The 24652-nt window shown below is 51.9% G+C and overlaps 1 protein-coding gene across 4 annotated transcripts in view; it reads left to right on the top strand.

Annotated features, from left to right (window-relative positions):
- The window catches only part of DNMBP (dynamin binding protein), an 84026-nt gene that overhangs the window by 25711 nt on the left and 33663 nt on the right, over window positions 1–24652 (top strand). For 3 of the 4 annotated variants that reach the window (XM_074959561.1, XM_074959562.1, XM_074959564.1), the window contains exons 2-4: window positions 2500–2654; window positions 6397–6519; window positions 6962–8929. In XM_074959561.1, the coding sequence (XP_074815662.1) occupies window positions 2510–2654; window positions 6397–6519; window positions 6962–8929 (2236 nt within the window). In that variant the 5' untranslated portion in view covers window positions 2500–2509. Of the gene's footprint in view, window positions 1–2499; window positions 2655–6396; window positions 6520–6961; window positions 8930–13730; window positions 15455–24652 lie in introns of those variants that run through there. The other variant, XM_074959565.1, reaches the window with a different exon arrangement.

Here is a 24652-nt window from a genome sequence, read left to right as displayed (position 1 = left end):
TCGTTCGGATGCACATTAGGGTTTGTGCTCCTCGGGGCCACGTGTTGGGCGTGTCTCCTGGGCACACGTGGCCTTTTGGACGCACTAAGCAGGCTCCTTTTTTGAAAATTCTCTTTGAAGGGGGAGACCGAGAACTCTCCAGTGCTCAGGTTTCCTGCATTCTGGCTTGGTGTGTCTATGAACCCGTCCCCGTTCTGTGCGGCCCCTGCCAGCTGTGAGAGCTGCCGAGGCCCTTTCCTGGGTGGTGCGTGTCTTGTCCTGTGCGCTGGCTGTGTGGGAGAACCTGGGATGAGGAGAGACATGCCAAGGCAGCGTTCTGGCAGAACACAAACTCTGCATTGTTCCTGTGAGGTGATTTGCACTTGATAAGTAAAGCAGCCCAGTCAGCAAAAAGTGTTGCCATGGCTGGGTTCTCCTCAGCATCCAAAGGCACTGCTGCAGACCTGGGGTGGTTGGGGGAGCCTCTGGCTGGTCTGGGCCCTGCTGTTTTCTGAGGTACAGACCCGGGGCTGGGGGTAGCTGCTGGCTGGTCCAAGCCCCGCTGCTCTCTGAGGTGCAGACCCGGGGCTCTGGGGGGAGCCTTTGGGTGGTCTGGGCCCTCCTGCTCTCTGAGGTGCAACCCTGGGGTATGTGTGGGGAACTGCTGGCTGATCCGGGCCCAGCTGCTCTCTGAGGTGCAGCCTTGGGGCGGTGTGAGGGAGCTGCTGGCTGGTCCGTGGCCCACTGCTCTCTGAGTTGCAGACCTGGGGCAATGTGGGGAGCCGCGGCTGATCTCAGCCTCACTGCTCTCTGAGGCATAGTCACTGAGAGCTCCTTTCTGGTCCCCAAGTCAGAGGATCCCTTCCAGTTCCTCTCCTGAGGGCTCAACGGCCGTAGGTTGGGATGAGAGGAATGCTCTGCTCAAGCTGCAGGTTCATCCCTTGGGCTTGGGCGCGTTACAGATGCCTGTAGAGAAGACCTGTTGGATGCAAAATGGAGCTGAGTCAGACGGGGGGGTCTCAGCTTGCAGAGTCATTTCCAGCAGCACCTCTGAGTTGTGCGGCCCGTTGCAAGCAAGGGGAACTGGTGCAATGTGTGCACGTGCCCGCCTTGCTGGGTGTGTTCCCAGGCATGTTTCTGCAAGGAGGGCTCGGGGCCTGGCCCATGTTTGCATTGTGTATGTGGCCGTTTCAGCGCCAGTCTCCAGAACGCAAGCTGGGGTCTCACTGCTCCCTCCCCAGTACCAACCCCAGGTCGCTGGGGAGCAGGCAGTTTGGGAGCTATCTCAGCCTGTTTGTGCTGGCACCCTTCCTACAAGGGGCACTGTGGAGCCACATGGAGAATAATTGACGCTACAGGCCGTGGGGAGCTGTTCATCGTTACTGGCGTGTTCCACCCTGTACCAGACCCAGTCTCAGCCAGGTCTGCCCAGAGATCACAGTGTATAGTACGTGTCAGGGGACTATGCCAGGCCAGGCCATGAAGGGCACACAGGCGGAACGACAGGGCGACATTTTCCTGTTGGTTCCTTGAAGGTATTGTGATTGGGTGGACTGGAATGGGGAGGGAAATCCATGCCCATAGCTCTTACTGGGAAAATGAGTGGCAGTGCCCTCTGCCCCCTCTGTAACTCTGATAGGGGGTTGGTGGTGCCCCGTGCCCCCCGTGGCTCTGGCAGTGCGCGGGCGGGTGTTGCGGGTGCCCCCCGTGGCTCTGGCAGTGCGCGGGCGGGTGTTGCGGGTGCCCCCCGTGGCTCTGGCAGTGCGCGGGTTGGTAATGCAGTGATCCCCTCCCCCATTGCTTTGGCAGTATGCGGGTGTGTGTTGCGGTGCCCTGTGCGCCCCCACCCCCGCCGTGGCTCTGGCAGTGCACGGGATGGTTGTTGCGGTCCCCACCCCCTGTGGCTTTGGCAGTGTGCGGGTGGGTGTTGCGGTGTCCCCCTTGGCTGTCAGTGCACAGGTGTGTGTTGCAATGACCCCCCCATGGCTCCGCAGTGGGTGGGTGGGTGTTGCGGCGCCCTGTACCTCTTCTGTATGACTGTCAGAGGCAACGCCATGTTGCTGCTGCTGTTTATCTGCCTGCAGGTCCCTCGGGCAGCTCCTGGCAGGCAGCGTGCCTAGTCCGGTGTGTCAGGGAAGCGGTGAGCTTCCTCTCCCGCCTCTTATTTCCTTTCTGACGGGAATTAATTTCCAGCATCTCTCGCTGCTTCTTCCCTATTATCTCCCCCTGAGTTCAGCACAAGTGCACTCTCTGGCACCAGGGTCCAGAGAGACGGGACAGGACAGCTAAAGCACTGCGAGCCATCCTTGCTGCAGGGTTTCAGCTCCCCCTTGCAGTGAGCTCTGATCCCTGTGGGATGAGTGAGTGCAGGCATGGGGACCCCTATGCGGTCATTAGCCCGTTTTCCTCAGGGAGGGTTTACACCACCCTCATTGCTCTGTCTCTCTCTCTGGCGACTCTGTGCTCATTGCCATGTATTTCAGCCTGAGGGACTGAGTCTGTCTGTGTCCTGTCCTGCAGATCCTGAGCAATGGAGGCTGGATCCGTGGTGCGAGCTGTCTTTGATTTCTGCCCCAGCGTCTCCGAAGAGCTGCCCCTGTTTGTGGGGGACATCATAGAGGTGCTGCGGGTGGTGGACGAGTTCTGGCTCCTTGGGAAGAAGGAGGGGATCAGAGGTAAGAGCTAAAAGGTGCTGAGCGGGATCCACAGAGATGGAGGTTTCCTAGGGTCAATGGTTCTCACCCTGTGGTCTGTGGACTATGTCTAAGGCTGTGGTCCCCGGACTATGGGGAACACCTCCTAGGGGGCACGGAGGAACATTTTGTGGGGGGAGCAGCAGGGCCCAGGCCAGCCCCCATAGGGAGGGGGGAGGACGCACCACCCAGCCCCGCTCTCCTCCCAGCCACAGCTGCAAGTCCAGCTGTGGTCCCTGGCTCCTGGCCCCAACCATGGGCCCGCTTCTGGCTGCAATTCCCGACCCCGGGCCTGCTTCCGGGCTCCCGGCCCCAGCCACAGCCCTGCTCCTGGCCCCAGCTCCTGATCGTGGTTCTGGGGAGGGCGCGGAACAGGTAAGGGGGGACATGGACAAAAACATTTGGGGACTGCTGGTCTGAAGGGGTCCATGAAAGCCAGACTGAAAACTGAACAGAATTCAACTGTAGGTAGAGACCATAGATTTCCAAAGGGGTCCACGCCTCCATTCAAAATTTTTAGGAGTCCGCAGGTGAAAAACGGTTGAGACCCACTGTCCTAGGTAACTTTGGGTAGGTCAGTTACCCCATCTGGGTGCATTCCCCCTCGGCCAAGGGCCATTCTGATGGCGAATGTGGGGGCCAGAGCTGTTTGACCAGATCCTGGAGTCTTCTCTCACTTGGGCTGTATCTGACGCTCAAAATGTTTTCCCGTCAGCTTATGTTGAGTCTTAAACAGTCCTTGCTCTTGTTTGTTTTTCAGTAGCGCTGAGTGCAGATAAATCCTCAGCAGGTGGGAGCCAGGTGCTGTACAACACACAGTGAGAGAGACCGTCCCTGCCCTTACAGGCCTACTGGACAAGGCCATGAAAGCGTGGGAGGGAAACAAAGGGACAGAGAGGGGAAGTGACCTGGGGGTCAGTGGCAGAACTAGAAACAGACCCCGAGTCTCCGGAGCTCTGGTCCAGTGCCCTGCCCGCTGGGCCCTTCTGCCTCTCCATGACAGTCTTATCCGCCTATTTCTGCTCCTGAAAACTCCCTCTCCCACGGGCCAGTATCCGGACCTGTCTGGCTCAGGATGGAGTGTGATTTCATTGGGCTCCTGAAAGGACATAAAGAAAAATTGGAAGCTCCAAAATTCCCATAAAGGGCCATTTTTAAACTTTCGTAATCTCAACGGCTCTTTCTCAGTGCAATAACAATATTGAGAGAGCATTCGAGCTCTCAGTCAGATGGGAACCAGATCACCTCAAAATGTGACGATTGTTCTCGTCTAGTTACAAAGTGGGCTCGAATCAACCTTAGAATAGGACTGGGATTGCAGCCTTAACTTCGGAGAGGCTACTTCGCCTCCTTTGTAACAGAGCAGAGACCCAGAGTCCTGGTCCTGTAGCTCCAAACATGTAGACCTCTGCCACTTGGGCTAAAAAACAAAGGTCGACATTAACTTGAATCTGCAGAAGAACCCTTTTCTTCTCTCTAGGCCTCAGGTGGCCACCAGAGGGCAATATGTGTGCACATGCATGCACACACAGTCAGCCTGCTCCTGCTTCTACTGACATGATTGGCCCCAAACCATCTAGAAGGAAAATCACCACAGCTACTTAATCACAATATTTTTTCCCCTGGGCCCGCATTCTTAAGGAGATATGGCTGTGGAGAGTGTGAAGGGGCAGTAACCAGGTGTGTCCTGCAAGCTCAAAGATGAAGAAACAGGCAAAAGTCAATCAGGCTAATTCTTAATGACTTGTAACTGAAAAACCATTTGAATTTCCTGCTTTCTCTCTGGGGAAATCTGGCTATTTTCAAACTAATTTTCCAAACCAAAAGTTATAGGGGGCCTAAAATAGACCTTTAGAATGGAGAGGCTGCAACCTACCCGTAATAATACTTAACACGGTATGGAAATTAATTAATGAAGCCTCACAATTTGGTGTAAGACACAGCAGGATTATTATTTCCGTCTATGGGGAGGGAGACCCAGGCAGAGAGCAGGGAACAGACTTGGTCTAGGAAGTCAGCAGCAGAGCCTGGATTAGAACTCGGGTGCATATTAGGCCACTGGCGCTGCAGATTAAGGATAGTGACACACTGAATTACACTGAATTGGGAAGAACCATGTCAGGACGTCAAGAGAGCATCCAGCTCATTATCCCTGTGATTTTTCCAGAAAAAAATATGTAAGCCCAACTTTACTGGTTACCAGAACATCTGCACAGGGCAGTTTCCCTCATCATGGTAATCAGCCTGTCGGTATCTGAGCCATATCTCACCGTAGTATCGGAGTACCTGACTCAACACTGGAGAGATGCTGCTAACCTGTCCTGCGGAATTGCAAACTATCGGTGCAATATATGTAGGGCCCTACCAAATTCACGGGCCATTTTGTTCAATTTCATGGTCATAGGATTTTTAAAATTGTAAATTTCATAATTTCACCTGTTTAAATCTGAAATTTCACGGTGTTGTAATTGTAGGGGTTCTGACCCAAAAACGAGTTGTGAGGGGGTTGCAAGGTTATTGTAGTGGGGGTTGCAGAATTGCCACCCTTACTTCTGCACTGCCTTCAAAGCTGGGCAGCTGGAGAGTGGCAGCTGCTGGTCGGGAACCCAGCTCTGAGGGCAGGGCCGCCACCAGCAGCAGCGCAGAAGTAAGGGTAGCCGGGTATCGTATTCTGCGCTGCTGCCTTCAGAGCTGGGCCTCGGTCAGCAGCCGCCACTTCCTGGCTGCCCAGCTCTGAAGGCAGCAACGCAAAGTGAGGGTGACGTGGTATGGTGTTGCCATGCTTCTGTGCTGCTGCGGGCGGGGCGCTGAAGGCAGCACAGAAATAAGGGTGGCAATACCGTGATCCCCTAAAATAACCTGGCAACCCCCTGCAACTCCCGTTTGGGTCAGGATCCCCAGTTTGAGAAACGCTGGCCTACCCCATGAAATCTGTATAGTATCGGGTGAAAGCACACAAAAGACCAGATTTCACTGTCCGTGACGCGTTTTTCATGACCATAGCGCTTTGTAGCTTCCAGCCTGAGTCTTGCCATCTGATCTGTGTGTGCAGCACCTCAGGGGGCAGATCCGATTGCAGGATTGGGGCCTCCTTTTATAACCAGTACATCCTGATCCTGACATGGGGCTTCCCTGTCATAAGACAGAAGATGGAGGCTAAAGGTTATATGTTTGCTTTCCCTGTCTGGTGTTGGTGACAGTGAGATCACAGTATGCATCCGGTGAAGTGAGCTGTAGCTCACGAAAGCTTATGCTCAAATAAATTGGTTAGCCTCTAAGGTGCCACAAGTACTCCTTTTCTTTTTGCGAATACAGACTAACACGGCTGTTACTCTGAAACCAGTGAGATCACAGTAATTCAGATGGGCTGCTCATTGCCCTGGGGTATTGGTTGGTCTGTTGGGCATGCAGGGTGGAGGGTACTGTATTTTTCTTTAAAAACTAATAAAGAACAACATTTTCAGAAATCCTCAAGAGCGCCTGACTTCCAAACCCAAGGTCATTCCTGTGGTCCATGGGGCCAGCCAGAGGGGATCCTGGGGAGGGGTGGAACTCTTTCCCACACAGAGGAGGGAAGAGTCTGAGTGATGGTGGGGCTGGAGTCCCGGGGGAGGCTGGGTGGTGATGGGGGCGAGGTGGATCTTAGAGGAGTTGGGAATGGGGGAGACAGTCTGGGCCCCTGGGAAAGGGGTGACCATGTGCTGACAACTGCTTCTCATTCTAGGGCAGTTTCCCAGCAGTTTTGTGGAGGCAGTGGATATTCCCAGTTTGAAGCAGGGGGAGAAGCTGTTTGTCTGCACCAATGACTTCACGTCCCAGGAGCCGGGGAGCCTGTCACTGCAGAGAGGTAACCTCTGCTCCCTCCCTTTGGCTCCTGCCCTCCTGCTCCCCTGTCCTGTCACTCATGTGCCTTGGGAAACAGAGGGAACCTAGAGCAGCTGAGAAGGGGTTTCCTAACAGCTGTGGATTCTAGGTCCATAGGCTGCCTTGTGCTCCTGCCCCTGTGCACCTGCGGGACTCAGGCCAGCTTTGTACCTTGTGTCCTGAGTTCTGCATGTCCTGCCCCCGCCCCCCAATACACATGCACTGCACTGGGGTGGCCTCCCAACCCTGGTGTCTCTGTGGGGCTGGGCCAATACCATATACATGTGCCGCAGGTGCGCCACCACTGCACTCTGCATGGCTGGGCTGGCGAAGGAGGTGACCAGGCCTGGAAGGGGAGTGGGGAAGGACTCAGAAATTGCCATGGGGGTGAGTCCCTGACCCTGTGTTTCTCATTCTCCCCCCAGGAGACCTGGTGATCCTGAGTGGCTCCCCAGCCTCCAGTTGGCTCCAGGGTAGAAGCTGCTGGGGCTCCAGGGGCTTCTTCCCATCCTCATGCGTGCGGGAGCTTTGCCTCTCGCCCTGGGGCCGCCGGCTCTCTCAGAGCACTGACCTGAAGGTGCCTGCTGACTCACTGGGCCAAGCCCGAGCCTTGATGAGCCTCTCTGCCCAGCTGGAGGAGGAGCTGGACTTTAGGGAAGGGGATGTGATCACCATTGTCGATATCCCTGAGCCTGGCTGGTTCACAGGGGAACTGGGAGGTCGAAGCGGGATTTTCCCAGAGGGTTTCGTGGAGCTGCTGGGTCCCTTGAGAGTGACAGGTGGCCCAGAGGAGCCGGGGCCCTACGAGCATTACAGTGTTAATGGCGTTGCAGACATGCCCCCCCAGGAGGAGGGCGGGCAGGATGGGAGTGAGAAGCTGCTGGGCACGTATGGCATTGCACTCTATCAGTTCCAAGCGCTGGAGCCCCAGGAGCTGGATTTTGATGTGGGAGACAGAATCCAGATTGTGGGGGCACTGGAAGATGGCTGGTTGGAGGGCTTGCTGAGGGGGAGACGTGGCATTTTTCCTCACCGGTTTGTGAGGCTGGAGGGCTCTGCTCCCTGCAGGGAAAAGAGGGGCACTGGGAAGTTGCAGGAAGAGGGCAGCTGTGGAATGGCCATCCCTCAGGACCCAGCAAGTGCCTGCGTTGGGGCCCTTCCCCTGCAAGGGGAAGAAGGGGAAGACCTGAGTGCCTGGGGCTCACACCATGCTGAAGGGAAGTCCAGTACAACTTTGTCCCAAACACCAATGAGGTCAGAGGGTCCTTCTGATGTTGGGGTTGGACAGTGCAAGTCTGCATCCTTGGAAGGGCACCCTCCCAGCACAGAGCTCCAGGGACCCCTTCCCAAGGACACAGTGGGCTCCCTCCCCATTGACTCTGCAAAGGCTATCAATGGCATTTTCCCCACCCCTCAGCTCCCTCCCCAGCCAAAGAGCAGACCCCGTTGCCAAGCAGTTGAATTGGAGCCCAGCCAGAGCCCTGGGGCCTTGCAACGGCCCTTGGACATCCCTGCTTCACCAGAGAGGGAGGGAGAGAGTCCCAGTGTGCCCCCATGGACACCATGCTCCCCCCTGCGCAGTAGCAGGAGCCAAGTCTTCCCTCCTCCCAGCAGCTGGGCTGCAGCAGAGCCCGGAGAAGGTCGGAGGAGCACCCTTTTCCAGGACCTGGCCAGCTGGGTGGAAGATCAAAGGCAGAAATCTAAATCCCGCTCTTCCAGCTTCAGTGGTGCCCATGAGGGCCTGGATACATGGCCTGGTGCCCGAACAGACCGGCCCTCGCCCATGCTGCATGGAGACAGCTGCACTGACCTCGACTCCAAGCTGACAGAGCAGCTGGCACAATTTGAGAAGAGTGTGACTAGCTCTGGAGCTGAGTCGGACAAGAAGGTCTCCCGCCACTTCTCCATCCTGGACTACAGTTCAGAGAAGGACATTGTGTGTGGCTCCCCAGAGTGTGCCCCCCATTGGAGGCTGCCAGAGAGGAGGAAAGGCCTAAGGCCTCCACCTCCCCGCCCCAATGCCCCAGCCCCAGTCGTTTCTCCCTCCTTCTCAGTGCGGCCCTCCCGGCCAGCCCCTCTCCCTCCTCCAAGCAGGCAGAGGAGGAACATGGCCTCTCCACAGCTTCAGCACAGGAGCCAGCCCAGGCAGGAGCCACAGGCAGAGGCAGGCCAGGGGGATTCAGTTGGGGCAGCTGCACGTCAGTGCCCCTTTCTGCTGACAAGGATCCGGGAGGTGGAACAAGACCTGGAGGCTTATGGCAAGACTCGAGCTGCGCTGAACTCGATGCTAGAGCAGCAGCAGGATGAGCTGGTGAGATCAGAGACCCTGGAGAACCTGGATTTCTGTGACTCCAGCATCAAAAGCCTCAACGCAGAGTTGCAGGAGCTGAGAGGTGAGACTGCAGCAGCCCTGGAAATCGGGGTGTGGGAGGTACTGGCCCTTTCTCTGTGTCACAGGGGTCCTGGCCGCTGTGGCAACTGGTTTCTTCTCTTTCCTTCTGAGTTCTGAAGTTTGTCTATTTTTGTCAGAGTTGTTCTTATACTAGTTTTCATTAATTAAATTCTCCCAATGCCCCCTCCCTGTTCCCCTATCTCCTCCCCCTCTTTCGATATCCCCTTCGGTCATCCTTCCCTGTGTCCCTCAGACTCACCTTCTCCACTGTCCACTCCTCCCCTTGTACTGCTCCCCCTTCACACTCCTCATCCCTGTTTCCCTCCTGTCCTTCTCCCCCTCCATTGCCCGTCCCCATCACCAGTCAGGGCTGTTGCTGGTGCTACCCTGCCCTGCCCTCTCTCTCAGGAATAATATGGTCCCTGTATCCCACCCTCTCTCCCCTTGTCTGCTGTGGGGGAAGCAGCAGGCCCAGAGTTGCCTTAGAGGCTGGTGATCTCTCCCTGGAAACAGCAGATCAGACAGTGCCTGTGGAGAGAGAGGTGGCAGCTTTTGGCCAGCTCTGGCACTAGGCTTGCTGAGGGGCTCCTGCCTGAGATGGAGCTCCAGAGCCATGGGAAGTTGTGTTCCGCTCTGGACCTCTCCTTGCCAGGCAAATCAGAGTATGTAGAGAAGAACAGTGAAGCTGAGCTGAGTTAGTGGGAAAGACTAAAGCAGGGTCCCATGCACCTGCCATTCTGTGGAGTCCAGAATTTCAGCTTCCATTAGAAAAAATAACTCTCCCATGCTTATGATGGTCAAGAAAAGCTTAAACATGTGACCTGAGAGTAACTGGTGCAATGATATCTGCCTGAGTTTGCAAAGAACCTGTAACAGTTGCTCTAAGAGGGGAGACCTTCTCCATTTCTCTCAGTGGGGTGTTGTCTCTGAAACATAAAGATGGTGAGTTAAATATCAACATTGTTAACTGTTTCACTACTGACCATTTTAACAGAAACATCTGACCCCTGTGGTACTCCCACACAGCACCTCTCTCTCCTTCCAGGTGCGCCATCACCCCCATTACTGTTTCTACAATCCAGCTCTCTTAGCAGCACAAACACTGGTGGCCACTGAAACCATGGGCACAGCATACGTTCGTTTGGATCCACTATCAGAACAAATAGCACGAGAGCTGCTGCTGGGGGGGGGTCTGCATTCTTTACTGAATTAATTACAGATCTCTATTCTGTCTTTTAAACGAAGCTGCCACAAACCTCCTGTTGCCGGGCTGCAGAATGCAGGGTTCTAGTTGCAGAATTTAGGTTTTTCTGGTTCAGAGCACATGGGGCCTTGATTAAAAGCAAATAAATCCATGTAACTCGGTTGGGGGAGAGAGGATAACAGACTGCAAAGCACTGGGGAGGGAGAGATGATTTGGTGTGATGCTGAACCCAAGGGAATATTCCCTGTTGGGGGATGCATCTGGCCAGGGCACTGTTTCCCCAAGGACGAGGTGAGAGCCCCACTGCCCTGGAGAGGGGAGGGATCTGGTTGAACCTGTGCCATGGCAGTGACTAAGACTGGAAGATCCTTCTCCAGAAGTACAGTGTTAGCCCCCTCCTGATGAGGGACATTGCTCAAGCTCAAATGAACCTGGAAGAGCCTGTCTGGACCCATGACCAGCACCTGCCGTGTCAGAACTGGGTCTGTCCTACAGAGGGAGGCATAGAAGGGAGCCCCTGCAGCCTGGACCCAGGCCTCTCCCAGGTGCTCAAGGTCAGCAAGGGAACACCTGGCCCTTCTGATGACAGAAATTACCAGAATCCTCTGGCAGATGCCCTGGCCCGTGGTCCTTGGATTCTAGCCCTTCTTGCCAGCGTCCTTACAAACACCTGCCCCAGCACTGACCACCCCATCCTGGCACAACTGTCAAGGTGGTGGCAGGGAACTGATTCCAACAGCTCCTGCCTCTGCTGAAGCCCTATATCCCTCCCAGCTGGGTCTAGGCCAGGCCCTGGAACCAGAGCCATGCTGGCCACACTGAGGACCGATGACCTCCTGACAGTGGACACAGATGAGATGCCGAAGCAGCTACTACTCGACCTATTGTCTGCCTTGGCAGTATTGCTCCTGAAGTACTGTTGACCGGCCTACCTGTCCTGCCTGGGCAACAGAACTGCGCTGTGTGGGCCTTGTTCATTCCTGCCCAGCCGGTCCCACACGGTTCTGATGTGCAGCTGTCGTGCTCCTCCTCTCTCTGGGTATTTGGCTGTGTTGTGTCCCTCCGGGCTTCTGGAAACCACTCCCAAAGGTGGTGGTGTCAGCAGTATGCCAGTAGAACAGTGCCGTATGGATCCTTGTGTCCAGAGCGGACCCCAACATCTCCCAGGTAATGCAGGGCCAGAGGAAGATTGTAGTGTGCCTGAGGAGCAGCTGGGCTAAACTAAGTCTAGGAAAGACCTAAGTTATATCAGTCAGAATAAGCAATTGCTCTGAGGAGCTGTTAACCACCTCCACCTCTCCTCCGTTGGGGGCATCACCCTCCAGTAGTTACTGTAGTACCCAGACTGACCCTGTCTCAGTATTCATTAAAACCATCTCTACCTGGCAGGCTGATTCTGTCCATTCTTCTTGAATGAAGACCAGGCCCTGGCATCTGACATGTTCATCACCTCCAGGCTGGTGGCTGCAGCTCCCTCTGCCTTGACAAGAGCAGCCCAACCCCTAAGTAGAACGGGCCGGAGAAAGTGTATCACACTGGGGCTTTCATTAACGTGGACACCCCCTTTTACCCCAAACACCCCGCCATCCTCGAACAAACAAAAATCTTGAAACAAATCAACCTTAAAAAATAAAAGTAAATTAATATATTTACAATACAATAAAACAACCCAAACCCCTCTCTGAGGCAGAGTTTTCACCCTGTAAAGAGAGAAGAGCCAGAGACTCCATGGAATCCACTGGAGTCTCTTCTTTTGCTGTCAATTCGATGTGGAAGGCACTCAGATACTACAGTGCCGGGCAGCAGATACCACTCTCAGGTGGAAGATAGATAGCTCTGCAGCCCACTCTGCCAGATCCAATGCAGGACTGAAGATTGCAGATGAATCTGAAGCAGCCTGTCTGGCCCCATGACCAGCACCTGCCATGTCAGAACTGGGACTGTCCTGCAGTGGGAGGCACAGAAGGAAGTCCCTGCATCCTGGACCCAGGCCTCTCCCAGCTGCTCAAGGCCAGTAAGGGAACATCTGAACCCTATGGCTATGTCTACAGCAGCACTGTTGTTGGTCAGGGGGGTGAAAAACCCACCCCCCGAGTGACATAAGTTTTACTGACAGAAGCGCCGGTGCAGACAGCGCTATGTCGGTGGGAGAGCACTGCTGCTGCTCCTTGGGGGTGGTTTAATTGTGCCAGCAGGAGAGCTCTCTCCCATCGGCACAGCTACACGGGAGACCTTACAGCCGTGCAGCCGGTACAGGTCTCTAGTATAGGCATAGCCTTAGTGGATGAGAAGGAATGAACATGGCCCTCCTAGCACAGCCCTGTTGTCCCCCGGCAGGCCAGTAGTCCTTCAGGAGCAACAATTCACGACGGATGACATGTCAAGCAGTAGCTACCTCTGTTCAGTTGGAGAGGCTCACATTGCCTCATAGACCAGCCTATAGGTGAAGGGCCACCCACCATGGCAGGAGTGACCCCCTGGGATGCCGCATTAGTTGGAGCTAGATGCAGACCAGAGTGAGCAGGGCAGAGCTTACTCCAAGCTGCCCAAGGCTTTGGCCACCTCCCAGGGTAGGGCAGGAGGAATCCTGGAGAAGGGCCCAGCCATGTTCAAAACGTTCCCTTTGGGAAGCCAGAGCAGGAGAAAATATGTCAGTCATTAACTTGGAGGAGGGCAGAGACTGTGCCTTGAACGGGGCAGCTCTCACTGTGTCTCTGACGGCCTGTGTCTGCACTAGTGCTTTTGTTGGTGTAGCTTATGTCACTCAGCAGTGTGAAAAAACACCCTCCCGCGTGGCATAAGTTACACTGACAGAAGCGCTGGTGTGGACCGTGGTATTTTGGTGGGAGACGCTCTGCTGCTAACATAGCTACCGCCACTCGTTTAATTATGTTGACGGGAGAGCTCTCCGCCGTTGGTACAGGGCGGCTATGGGGGAGGCCTGACGGGTGCAGCTGCAGCGGTGCCACTCGAAGCTCTCTAGTGTAGATGTAGCCTTAGATGCTGCCCAGTTCAGTGCTATAACGACGGCGGACGACATGTTACAGCAGAAATCCCGGACAGCCCTGCAGGAAGAGCTTTGTGCTGCCTGGTTGCTCCTCCTCCCTGTCCTGGCAGCTGATGACTCTGCTCTGTGGGTGAGGTAGTTAAGGAGGAGCCTCGGGCAACCCCCTGGAGTTGGCCGGGGAGAACTAGGGAGAGCCCTGGGGAATATGTGGGAGAGGGTTGCTACCCTCATTTGTGGAGGGCTCCAGAGGAGCTAACTGGTCTTTGATTTCTTCTGGCCCTGCTTGTTTCTCTTTTTCGGCCGGGGGGGGGCAGGGTGGGGTGCGGGTGTGTACTGTTCTCGGCATGAGGCTACCTCACACCCCAGTGCCAGCTCCTTCCTGCCTCTGAGCAGCCTGCAGGGCCCTGCGGAGAGGTCGCTGGCTGCCGCCTTCAACATAACAAAGCAGAGAAGCCGGTTTGGGCAGGGCAGGCCCATCCAATCCGCAGCCCCAGCTCACAGAAGGCTGGTTACTAATTACCTCAGGCAGCAGGTGGGAGAGGCTGGAGCTGGCTGCTGATTGGGTATGAAGGTTAAAGTCTCACAAGTGAATTTCAGGCAGAGAGTTTCAGAAGGGAGCGTCAGGAGTTACTCAGGAAGAGTCCTGGAGCGCTGGAGAGAAGTGGTTGCAGGCCGGGCCCTAAGGCTGGGCCTGTGCTCTTGGAGCTGACCAGCGCTGGGCACTCTGCACGCCAAGAGAAACATGTGCACTTACCCCAGGGCAAGAAACGGGGCCGAAGTTCCAAAGCAGGAGCCCAGGCTCCTCAACTGGGAATATGAGGACTGCAGCATTCTGAAGAGAGGGAACATCACTGAGCTGGACAAGCTCTGCAGAGACCATGGCTGGAATGACAAATACAGAGGAGAAGGGCAGTATGTGGACTCCCGGTCACTGGACAGAGAATGTGGGCCTTATAGGAAGGGAGAAAGCCAGTATATGGAGCATGGGAGAGTAGATGGGGACTACAGGGATTATAGGAAGGGAGAAAGCCAGTATATGGATCGTAGGAGAGTGGAGCGTGACTGCGGGGATTCCAGAAAGGTAATAAACCAGAATTGGGATGATGAAGACTTTGGGGATTATAAGAAGGGAGTTACTCGGTATATGGATCACAGGAGAGCAGATGGGGACTATGAGGATTACAGGAAAGATTATACCAAGTATATGGACCGTAGGAGAGCAGATAAGGTTTATAGGAAGACAGATAGCCAATATAAAGAGGATGAAGACTATGAGAGTAATAGAAAGGGAGAGATTCCATATATGGACCACAGGAGAGCAGATGGGGACAGAGATTTTAGGAAGACAGAAAGACGGTATAGAGAGGATGTAGACTATGGAGATCATAAGAAGGGAGTTATTCTGTATATGGATCACAGAAGAGCAGATGGGGACTATGAGGATTACAGGAAAGATGATACTAAGTATACGGACGGTAGGAGAGCAGATAGTCGCTATAAAGAAGATGAAGACTATGGGGGTTATAGAAAGGGAGGTGTTCAGTATACGGACCACAGGAGAGCAGATGGGGACAGAGATTCTAGGAAGGCAGAAAGACAGTATAGAGAGGATGTAGACTATGGAGATCATAAGAAGGGAGTTATTCGGTATATGGATCACAGGAGAGCAGATGGGGACTATGAGGATTCCAGGAAAGATGATACTAAGTATATGGACCATAGGAGAGCAGATGAGGAGTACAGGAAGACAGATAGTTGCTATAAAGAGGATGAAGACTATGGGGGTTATAGAAAGGGAGGTGTTCAGTATACGGACCACAGGAGAGCAGATGGGGACAGAGATTCTAGGAAGACAGAAAGACAGTATATCAGGGATGTAGACTCTGGGGGCTACAGGAAGTGGGAAGGCCCGAATATGGGCCTCAGGAATTTAAACGAGGACTTTGAGCCCTGTAGGAAACCCAAGAGCTGTGTTATGGATTGTAGGAATCTGGCTGGAATCAGTGAAAATTGTGAGGTGTCTAATCTGGGGCCAGAAATCTGGAGCAGAGAGCCCAGGACTTGGGATGTGGAATACAGTGGCTTTGGGGAGCCAGAGGAAGTGGCCACAAAGCACAGGCACATGGATTTGGAGAGTTTGGGAAATGGATACTCAAGGAAACATACGGAGCATTCAGACTGGAGCCGGACCTGGGAGCGTGAGGCCGAGCGAGCAAGTGGTGCAGAGTCCTGGCAGCGGAACAGCTGTTACAGGCGGACAGCCCCGAGTGCCCTGAGGCACTGCGAGTTTGTACGGACCAGGAAGGAAAAGCAAGGTACAAAACAAAATTGGTTGGGAATTAGCTTGGGACACTGTGCGTGTAAGGAATTTTTGCGCTCCTCCTCATCCCAACACCAGAGCTACCAGTGAGACTAGCCCCCTGCCATGAGCCGTAGTAATACATTGCACAGTGAGAACAGCCGATGAGTGAATTACATTTTCAATAGCACATTACAAATGTTAAATAACCATCACTGAGAGTCAGAATCATTGCCGGAGGCAGAGGGCGGAAGGGACTTTTCCCAGAGTTACTGGGTCAGATTCAGAACTAGGATTCAGAGTAGCAGCCGTGTTAGTCTCTATTCGCAAAAAGAACAGGCGGACTTGTGGCACCTTAGAGACTAACAAATTTATTTGAGCATAAACTTTCGTGAGCTACAGCTCCCTTCATCAGATGCATCTAGGATTAGAACTAGGATTAGAACTCAGGAGTCCTGGCTTCCAGCCCCCTGCACAGATTGCTAGACCACATTTCCGCTTTTCATTTTTTTGGTAGGTCGCAAGCTATGAGCCTGCTTTGTCCATCCCTTCTAACCTTTGACTGACTCCTGGCTGCATTCAGCTGGTAGTGACTTGTGACTCGCTGAGTATTTAATCTGATAATCTTCCATTTCTATAGTGCTTCACCCTACTGGTTTCCAGCCTGCTTCAGTAACAGTATCTAGGAACCACACCCCAACTCTGCCATGCAGCCCTCCCTGGGTGGAACCTGACAGCTATTTAACAGCAGTTCACAGCAATCATGCTATGCAGCAGTTTGAGATAGGAAGGGAAGAAAGATTTTGTATCCATTTGGAAATGTAGGGAGGGCAAATACCACCTTTCAGAATTCCACTGTGCAAAGACACCAGGGCTGATCCTCTGACACTTCCCCAAGAGGAGGGATTTTTAATGACCATGAGAGATCAGGGATGTGGTCTTGAATTTCAAAAGATGACACCTATCAGCCTAGCTGTCCCTGGTAGTGAGCTGGTCGCTGATATCAGAGGGAGGAATGCCCCTTGCTTATGGCAGCCACCAACTCCATATTCTGCAGCGCCTAAACTTTCCCTAGACTATCCCATCCAAGTAAAAAGAAAAGGAGTACTTGTGGCACCTTAGAGACTGTACTGACATCCAAGTACTGACTGCATAGTTTGTGAGGTTTAAATTTACAGCTGGAGGGTGCAGGCTGCATAGCTGCTGAATGGATTATCCTGCTGTTCTTTGATATCTGTTGTTGATTTGGGCACAACAGCTTCGCTGGGGTTTAGTTTCCTGCTTGAGAGCAGGTTAGTGAGTGTGTGTGTGTGTGTGTGTGTGTGTGTGCACGCGCATGTGCAGGGGGGGTGGATGGGAGGGAGGACATAAGAGGGGCACATCTGCTGGGACTAGAGCTGCCCTCTTGGGGGATGCAGGGAACTGTGCTTGATTAGTGAAGCACCCTGTTGGAACTGCAGGGGTGTTTGACAATCTGTGTTCATATGGTTACATCTTCTGTCAGGATCTCCTTTCCAGCCATCAGAAAGAGTAGGAACTTGGTTTGAGCCGTCAGGGCTGCAGGCTGAAGCAAGCTACCGGCTTGTGTCCTGTGGAATCTGTTCTCTGGAGGCAGCTGGGAGAGCAGGCTCTGTTGTTTGCATTCTTGAGCTCACAGTTGCCTGGAGCTCTGTCGTTTGCATGGAACCTTCTTGTGCCTGCAGCTTCTCCAGGGCGGGGAAGGCAGGGAGATTACAATGGAGGAGTGTTCAAAGGGCAGCAGCACAACTGATGCTAAATGGGGAGGAGCCGAGGAAAGAACTAACCCAGAGCCTTGGGAGAGCAAGAGCATGGCTAAGCTCTGGAGAATGTGGCTACTGCTCTTGGGGAAACTATCAGAGCCCTGCTTCTCCCTTGGAGGTAGCAGCCCTGCTGCGGCTCTGCTGGGAAAGTGCTGACCTGTGGGAGTTACGGCTGAGGCTGTGGTGCAGAGAGGGCCTGTGTGCATTTACTCCCAGCAGGGTTAGAAAGAGAGCAGGCACTCACCTAGGAGAAGGAAAACTCTGATTTCAAATGGAGGTGTCAGGCTTGGACAGCCAGGCTGTAAGGCTCATGTGAGCTGAGTGTTAGACAAGAGAGTGGTAAAAATGGCCAAACCCCATTTACACTAATACCTGCTCTGCGGGTGAATTAGGCCTTTGATTGTTTTCCTAGAGTAAACAAAGTCCAGGGAAGCAGGAACAGCTGAGAGATACCAAGGCATGAGATGTATTTTAGAGTACTGGTAGCAAACTGGGACTTAGTTTGCAAGATAGTGTGTACATGTTGATGCTGTTCATCCCGGGGAGGAGGAATGTGGCTGGAGCCTGGCTTAGGTCTTTGTAGCAGTGTTCACTCTGTGGCCCTCTTCTGGCTGAAATTCCATTACCTTGTCACCCCATCCTGCCCCTGTGGGGACAGTGTTACTTACTGCTGGACTTCTCCCTACTACAGGACCTACTAAAGGACATGCAGCTTTGCTAGTGCCTCTCCAGCCCCATCAGATTCCAACAATCCCTCCCCTCCCCGCCAACTCCTCAGAGCCTACCCACTTTCCCCAAATCCTCCCAAAGTACCTTGCTTCTCATCGGCAGCTGCCTGGCTTGCTTGGTTGGAGGTGGAGCCCATCCCCTTGAACTCCTTTCTGTTCTTTTCTCTTACCTTACGCCATGCCCCTCACTGTGTTGTCTGGGCTTCTTACAATGGGCTACAGTTCCCTACAAACTTCCCCCTTTTCAGGATCAGCAGGTGAGGGTCCCACTCTCCTCCTTTTGGGGTGATTTTTCTGCCCCTCTGTTCTCAAAAGGGTGGGTCATGAATTATTCTAGTAGACTATCTGTAGCTCATGACAGCCTCTCAGTCTTTACGCTCCCTGCTGCCGGGGCCCCTGACTACAGAACCCTGTACACTACAGCCTGTCTGTCCTGCCCAGCTGTGGGTCCTCTCCCAGGGCTCTCTCCCTCTGTTGGAAGGGGAGTCGCTTCTAAGGGAGTTTGTCCCTCAGTCCCTGTCTCTCTTGAATTGAATCTGCTCCAAGTCAACACTGGTCCTTTTTTCTGAGGCTGCCATCTTAAGTTCCAGAATCTGGGCTTTCATTAAAAAGTCTGTAGCCCTTATGGTTGTGAAGCAAACATTCAGAACATGGCCTGCATATAGCTGATTCAGTTCTGCCTCCCTGAGTTTACAGACAGCTTGAAGCAGTAGCAACTGCCCCGTTCAGGGAGAGGTCACCGGTCTGGTTGGGCTCCCTCTGCCTGCCACCAACCAGACTGCTAGGAGGAGAATCCAAGCTTTTGGATCCTCCAGTGTATTTAAGCTTCCCTGGGTCTCAGCAGGCTGCAGCCCTCTTTCCTCCCTTGACCTCTCTGGCATATGTCCTAGTCACTGACTCTGTCTGCGACCCCTTCGTGGAAATGGAGCCCCTCAGCTCAACTGCCTTAATCTCCCAATATCAGTGCTGATCCACAAGGTACCCCAAATAGTTTAACACACCCTTTTCCAGAATCCCATTGAAGGAGTGAGCCTTTTGGGTTACATTTTAACTCCCTCTGCGGCCCATTGTAGTTGAGTAGCATAGCACACAGACACTTTACTCAGAACTCTTAACAAGTTATTGCTCTTTAATAGTGTGATAAATACACAGAATCATACACAATAATAAGTGCCACACACATTTCCCTGCCTCAGTTTCCTCACCATTCAAGACCATTCTTTGGGCTTGGGTCATCCAGGTTCTTCTGCTGCAGTGCATGGCTTGGGTTCTGTCTGGTAACTTTCCACTCCCCCCCCTTTCCTTCTTCCCTTTGAGAGGTCAGGTAAAACAGGGTTTCCCCTAGAATGCAGTTACTCTTTAGTATAACTATCGACTGGATGTTAAAAGTAAAGTACTGGGGAAGAGTGACACCACCTTGCTAGGCCACAGTGGAGAGACATATAAGGGCATTCGTGGTATGGTAATTTCCATAGCAACAGCTTCACAATATCATCCAAAATTGATTTTTTGTTGTTGTTGCAGAAAATGCAAACATCATCCTGGGATGTATTAGCAGGAGTGTTGTAAGCAAGACACAAGAATTCATTCTTCCACTCTACACGTGGTGCTGATTAGGCCCCAGCTGGAGTATTGCGTCCAGTTCTGGGCGCCACATTTCAGGAAAGATGTGGACAGATTGGAGAAAGTCCAGAGAAGAGCAACAAAAATGATTAAAGGTCTAGAAAACATGACCTATGAGGGAAGATTGACAAAATTGGGTTTGTTTAGTCTGGAGAAGAGAAGACTGATAGGGGATGTGATAACAATTTTCAAGTACATAAAAGGTTGTTACAAGGAGAAAGGAGATAAATTGTTCTGGTTAACCTCTGAGGATGGGAGAAGAAGTAATGAGCTTAAATTGAAGCAAGCGTTGTTTAGTTTGGACATTAGGAAAAACTTCGTAACTGTCAGGGTGATTAAGCACTGGAATAAATTGCCTAGGGAAGTTGTGGAATCTCCATCATTGGAGATTTTTAAGAGCAGGTTAGACAAACATCTGTCAGGGATGGTCTAGATAATACTGAGTCCTGCCATGAGTGCAGGGGACTGGACTAGATGACCTCTTGAGGTCCCTTCCAGTCCTACACTTCTGCAGATTAAGCCCATCACTTCTCGTCCTACCTTCAGTGGGCCTGGAGAATAATTTATCACAGTCCTCTTTATAACTGCCCTTAACATATTTGAAGACTGTTATCACATTCCCCCTCAGTCTTCTTTCATCAAAACTAAACATGCCCAGTTTTTTTTACCCTTTCTTCGTAGGTCAGGTTTTCTAAATCTTTTATCATTTTTGTTGCTCCTCTCTGGATTCTGTCCGGTTTGTCCACGTCAATTTTTGATCCATTCTAACCTCCAGATCCTTTTCAGTAGTACTGCCACCTACCCAGTTATTCCCCATTTTGTGGTTGTGCATTTGATTTTTCCTTCTTCAGTGAAGTGCTTTACGCTTGTCCTTATTGAATTTCATCTTGTTGATTTCAGACCAATTCTCCAATTTGTCAAACCCTCCAGTTTTAATCCTGTACTCCAGAGTGCTTGCAACCCTGCCCAGTTTGGTGTCACCTTCAGATTTTATAAGCAAACTCTCCATTCCGTTATCTATATCATTAATGAAAATGTTGAATAGTACATGACCCAAGACTGACCCCTGTGGCACCTCACTAAATACACCCTCCCAGTTGAACAGTGAACCATTGATAACTACTCTTTGGGTATGGTCTTTTAACCAATTGTTCACTCACTTCATAGTAATTCAATGTAGACCATGTTTCCCTTGTTTGCTTATGAACGTGTCATGTGGGACTGTCAAAAGCCTCACTGAAATCAAGAAATATCACATCTACTGCTTCCCCCTAGCCCAGTAACTCTGTCAAAAAAGGAAATTAGGTTGGTTTGGCATGATTTGTTCTTGACAAATCCATGCTGGCTATTCCTTATCACCTTATTATCTTTAAGGGCTTACAAAGTGATTGTTTAATAACAATCATTATAAGCTATAATAATGACCATAATGATAATTATTATAAACTATATTAAAATCCCATGCTTCATGTCATTAACTGGTTAACTGCAGGGATCAGGAAGAAGTTTTTTTCCCTGATGCACACTGTTCTTTCCACCTCTGAAGCTCCAGAGGTTGGCCACAGCCAGAGGCAGGACCCAAATGGGGTGGATCAGTGGTGTGACTTGGCACAGAGAATCCTTTGTCTTAGGAGGTTGGCTGGTGTTATCTTGGTTACCTGCTCAGTGTCAATCTGATCACCAGATTTGGGGCTGGGAAAGAATTTTTACCCCGTCAGACTGGCAGTGTTCTTGGGGGTTTTCACCTTCCTCCGCAGCATGTGCATGGATTGTCTGCTAGGATCATCTGGGCATACTTCACTTAATCAGTTCCCTGCTGTCTCAAGTGTCTTGGGCATTGGTATTACCTTGGTCTCTCCTGGTCTCCGCCTGTGGCCACATAACAGTTTAGTCTCCTGAGGACTGAAATGCTTTAATCTAATTAAAGTATTTGGGCTGAATATAAGGGTATCTGCGTGAACATGAATTGCCAGTAATATATAGGAAATCAGACTAGAGGATCTAATGGTTCCTTCTGCTCTTAGATTCCATAAATCTATGAAACCCCACTGCAGGGCAGCCAAGCCCATAGATTCTAGTAAAGCATCCCTGCCCCTGGAGCACATCTTCACTGTCCACTGAGTGGTGTCTCATTCTAGCATCTTGAGTGGATGGAGCCTGGAAGAATCATAGGACTGGAAGGGATCTCTAGAGGTCGTCTAATCCAGTCCCTGCACTCAAGGCAGACTACCCTGCTGTTTTGTTCTAGTTTGACCCCTGCCTCCTTCCATCAGGACACTGGCTTTCTTGAATGGGGAATTTAGCCATCCAACATGGCAATGTCCCAGTACACTATATCTCTAACCTGACTGGCTCTGGCTCTCCCACTCATCCATGCACACTCACACAAGGAGTGTTCTTTGGTTGGCAGATCCTAGAGTTGCTGGCACCATTACATAAAACAGATTAGCCCATTGGCCACATGTCAAGTTGTCACACATTCTACAGTAAATTGTGTACCACTCCCTGAGCAAACGGCTTGATGCCTTCTCCCCATACCTGGCTGCTGACTCAAGGGCTGCACCTCTCCAAGAACTGAGCTGACGCTTCTGGTTTATGTCCTGTCCTTTAGTCACTGGACTCTGGTTTGTGTGGTTGAATTTACTGCCTCAGACCAAAGCTCCCTTTAATAGAGCCTTTCTCTGCCATGTGCCTCACCAGTTAGTCCTTGGGACATCACATTTTTTAAATTCCAGAGCTGGAAGGCACCTCTTGGGTCCCATCCAGTCCCTCACTCAAGAGCCGCTGGAGTACAGTTCTGTACTGTGCTGTTTACTGATGTTTCATCCCTAGCGGTGGGGTTTCCACCCCATCCTATGGGACCCTGTGCCCCAACCAGCTCCATCCCCTGGCAGAGAGTTGGCCTAAGTTTTCTCTCTTTTCTTTCACCACCTCCTTCTTAGTCGATACCCTTGGTATCTATCACCTGAAATAACTCCTCCCTTCTTGGTGGTTAAACAACAGATATTTTCAGACTGTTATTTGCCTCCATGCTCATCACTTGCCTGGGCCTTATTGAAATATGGGGCTGGATTCACCCCACAAATTATGAGTATAACTCCCATTGCCTTCAGAGGGAGTTGGGGATTTGTACCTGCTGAGCCAGGACTGAAAGTGGCTTACAGTACTGAGCTGTTCTCATCTTTCTTCTGCCCCCAATCATTGTTGCTGCTCTTCTTGGGTCTCCCTCCAGTTTGTCTCTCTGTCCATCTACCTCTCTAACCTATCTCAGCATCGTGATGGTATCCAACTGACTCTCTTTGTCTGGGGAGCTGAGTTTCTCAGCATTTTTCTGGTAACGAGGTGCCCAGAAATAAAAGCAGGTTCCCATGTGCAGTTATGTTGGAGCTGAAGCAAGAGGAACTGCCCCCACCCTATTGCCTAATATGATGCCCTTATGCTGAGGGGAGCCTAGATTAAAAGATTCATAGATTGAATGCCGTATGGGATAACTAGAACATCTAGTCTAACCTCCTATATAACAAATACCAAAAAATTTCATCCAGTGACCCCAGTGTTGAGCCCAATAATTTGTGTTTGACTACAATATCTTCCAGAAAGGCATCCGGTCTGGATCTGAAACATCAGGAGATGGAGAATCCACCACTTCCCTTGGTGGTTGGTTCCAATGGTTAATTACCCTAAATTGCTAAAAATATGTGCCTCAGTTGAGACTCTTTCTGGGGGCCCCAAGGCAGCTGGCTGAAACTCAGTCTGGGGAATCGGAGAGATTGCTTCTAGGAGACAGAAAACTTTTGGAGTATCCTGCTTGTTTGCTTCCAGCCCTCTGCAATGAGATCTGCCACAATCAGGTTGATAAGGTTCACTGCTTGAGAGCTCATCTGGGAGTGGCTTCTTGACTCCTAGCCTGCATGAGTAATGCACTTATTTGGGGCACCCTGAAACCACTCATGAGGTGCAGCTATTGCAGAATGTGGCCACATGACCGCTTAAGGGCCTTTGCGCATAAGAGTTAGTGACACCAACTCTTCCTCAGTTGCATTGACTGTGCTCTAAGGCAGGAGGCACTGAACAGCATAGGGCTAGCCTATCATGCTCTGTCCTTCTGCTGAACTCAGCAGAGCTGGGTCTGCTCACCCGCTCTAGGTGGAGTGGCTGATAGGCGGGAATCCGTTCGTTGGCTGAGGACGTTCTCCTGCTTCCTATAGCTGGGCATTGTGTAAGGGAGAATCCAGACTCTTCTCTTCCCTTTTCCTGTTTGCTGAGGGGCAGCTGTTGGTTCTGTAAAGTTATTCGGCTCCTGCTCTTTCTTCAATTCAGGAGGTGCCCTTCTATGCTGAGATGTTTAGTTACCATTTGGTGAGCTGCCCCTGGGCTGAGCTGTCTAAGGCTACACTACAGCTTATGTTGGCAGAACTTATATCGCTCAGGGGTGTGAATACCCCACCCCCCCCAAGCGACGTAAGGGCTGGTCTATGCTAATGCTGTAAGTCCGTTTAAGTTAAGCTAGTTCAGTTATGTAACTGAAGTCGATGTAACTTAGGTCAACTTACAGCGGTGTCTACACCATGCTATGTCAGTGGGAGACGCTCTCTGTTGACATAGCTGTACAGACATCTATGGAAGACGCTGTCCCATCAACTTAGCGTGTCTTCACCAGACCCGCTAAATCAACTCTGCTACATCGAATGCAGCAGTGCCGATTTAGCTGGTAGTGTAGACATGGCCTAAGTTACACTGACCTAAGCGCTGGCCTGGACAGTGCTGTGTTAGCAGAGTTCTCACCAACATAGCTACCGCCACTCACGGGGGCTGGAGTCGTTAAGCCAGCAGGAGAGCTGTCACCCGTCAGCTTAGAGTGGCTACACAAGAGAGCTTACGGTGGCACAGCTGCATCAGTGCAACTGCGCTGTGGTAAGCTCTCAAGTGTAGCCATGCCTCAAAAGCAGTAACGTGGCTTAAGGCATAAATACAGGCAAATTCTCTGTCTCATCCCAACAGAATTTCTTCCCTTATCTGGGGCATCAGATCCATGGGAGAACACCGCTCATTAGAGGGCTGGGCAGGGACCTGGAGAATTCT

This window comes from Natator depressus, chromosome 7, assembly GCF_965152275.1.
Source record: "Natator depressus isolate rNatDep1 chromosome 7, rNatDep2.hap1, whole genome shotgun sequence".
NCBI classification, from domain to species: Eukaryota; Metazoa; Chordata; order Testudines; family Cheloniidae; genus Natator; species Natator depressus.
The sequence above is the reverse complement of the archived record's forward strand: the minus strand, read 5'-3'. Positions and strand labels throughout refer to the sequence as shown.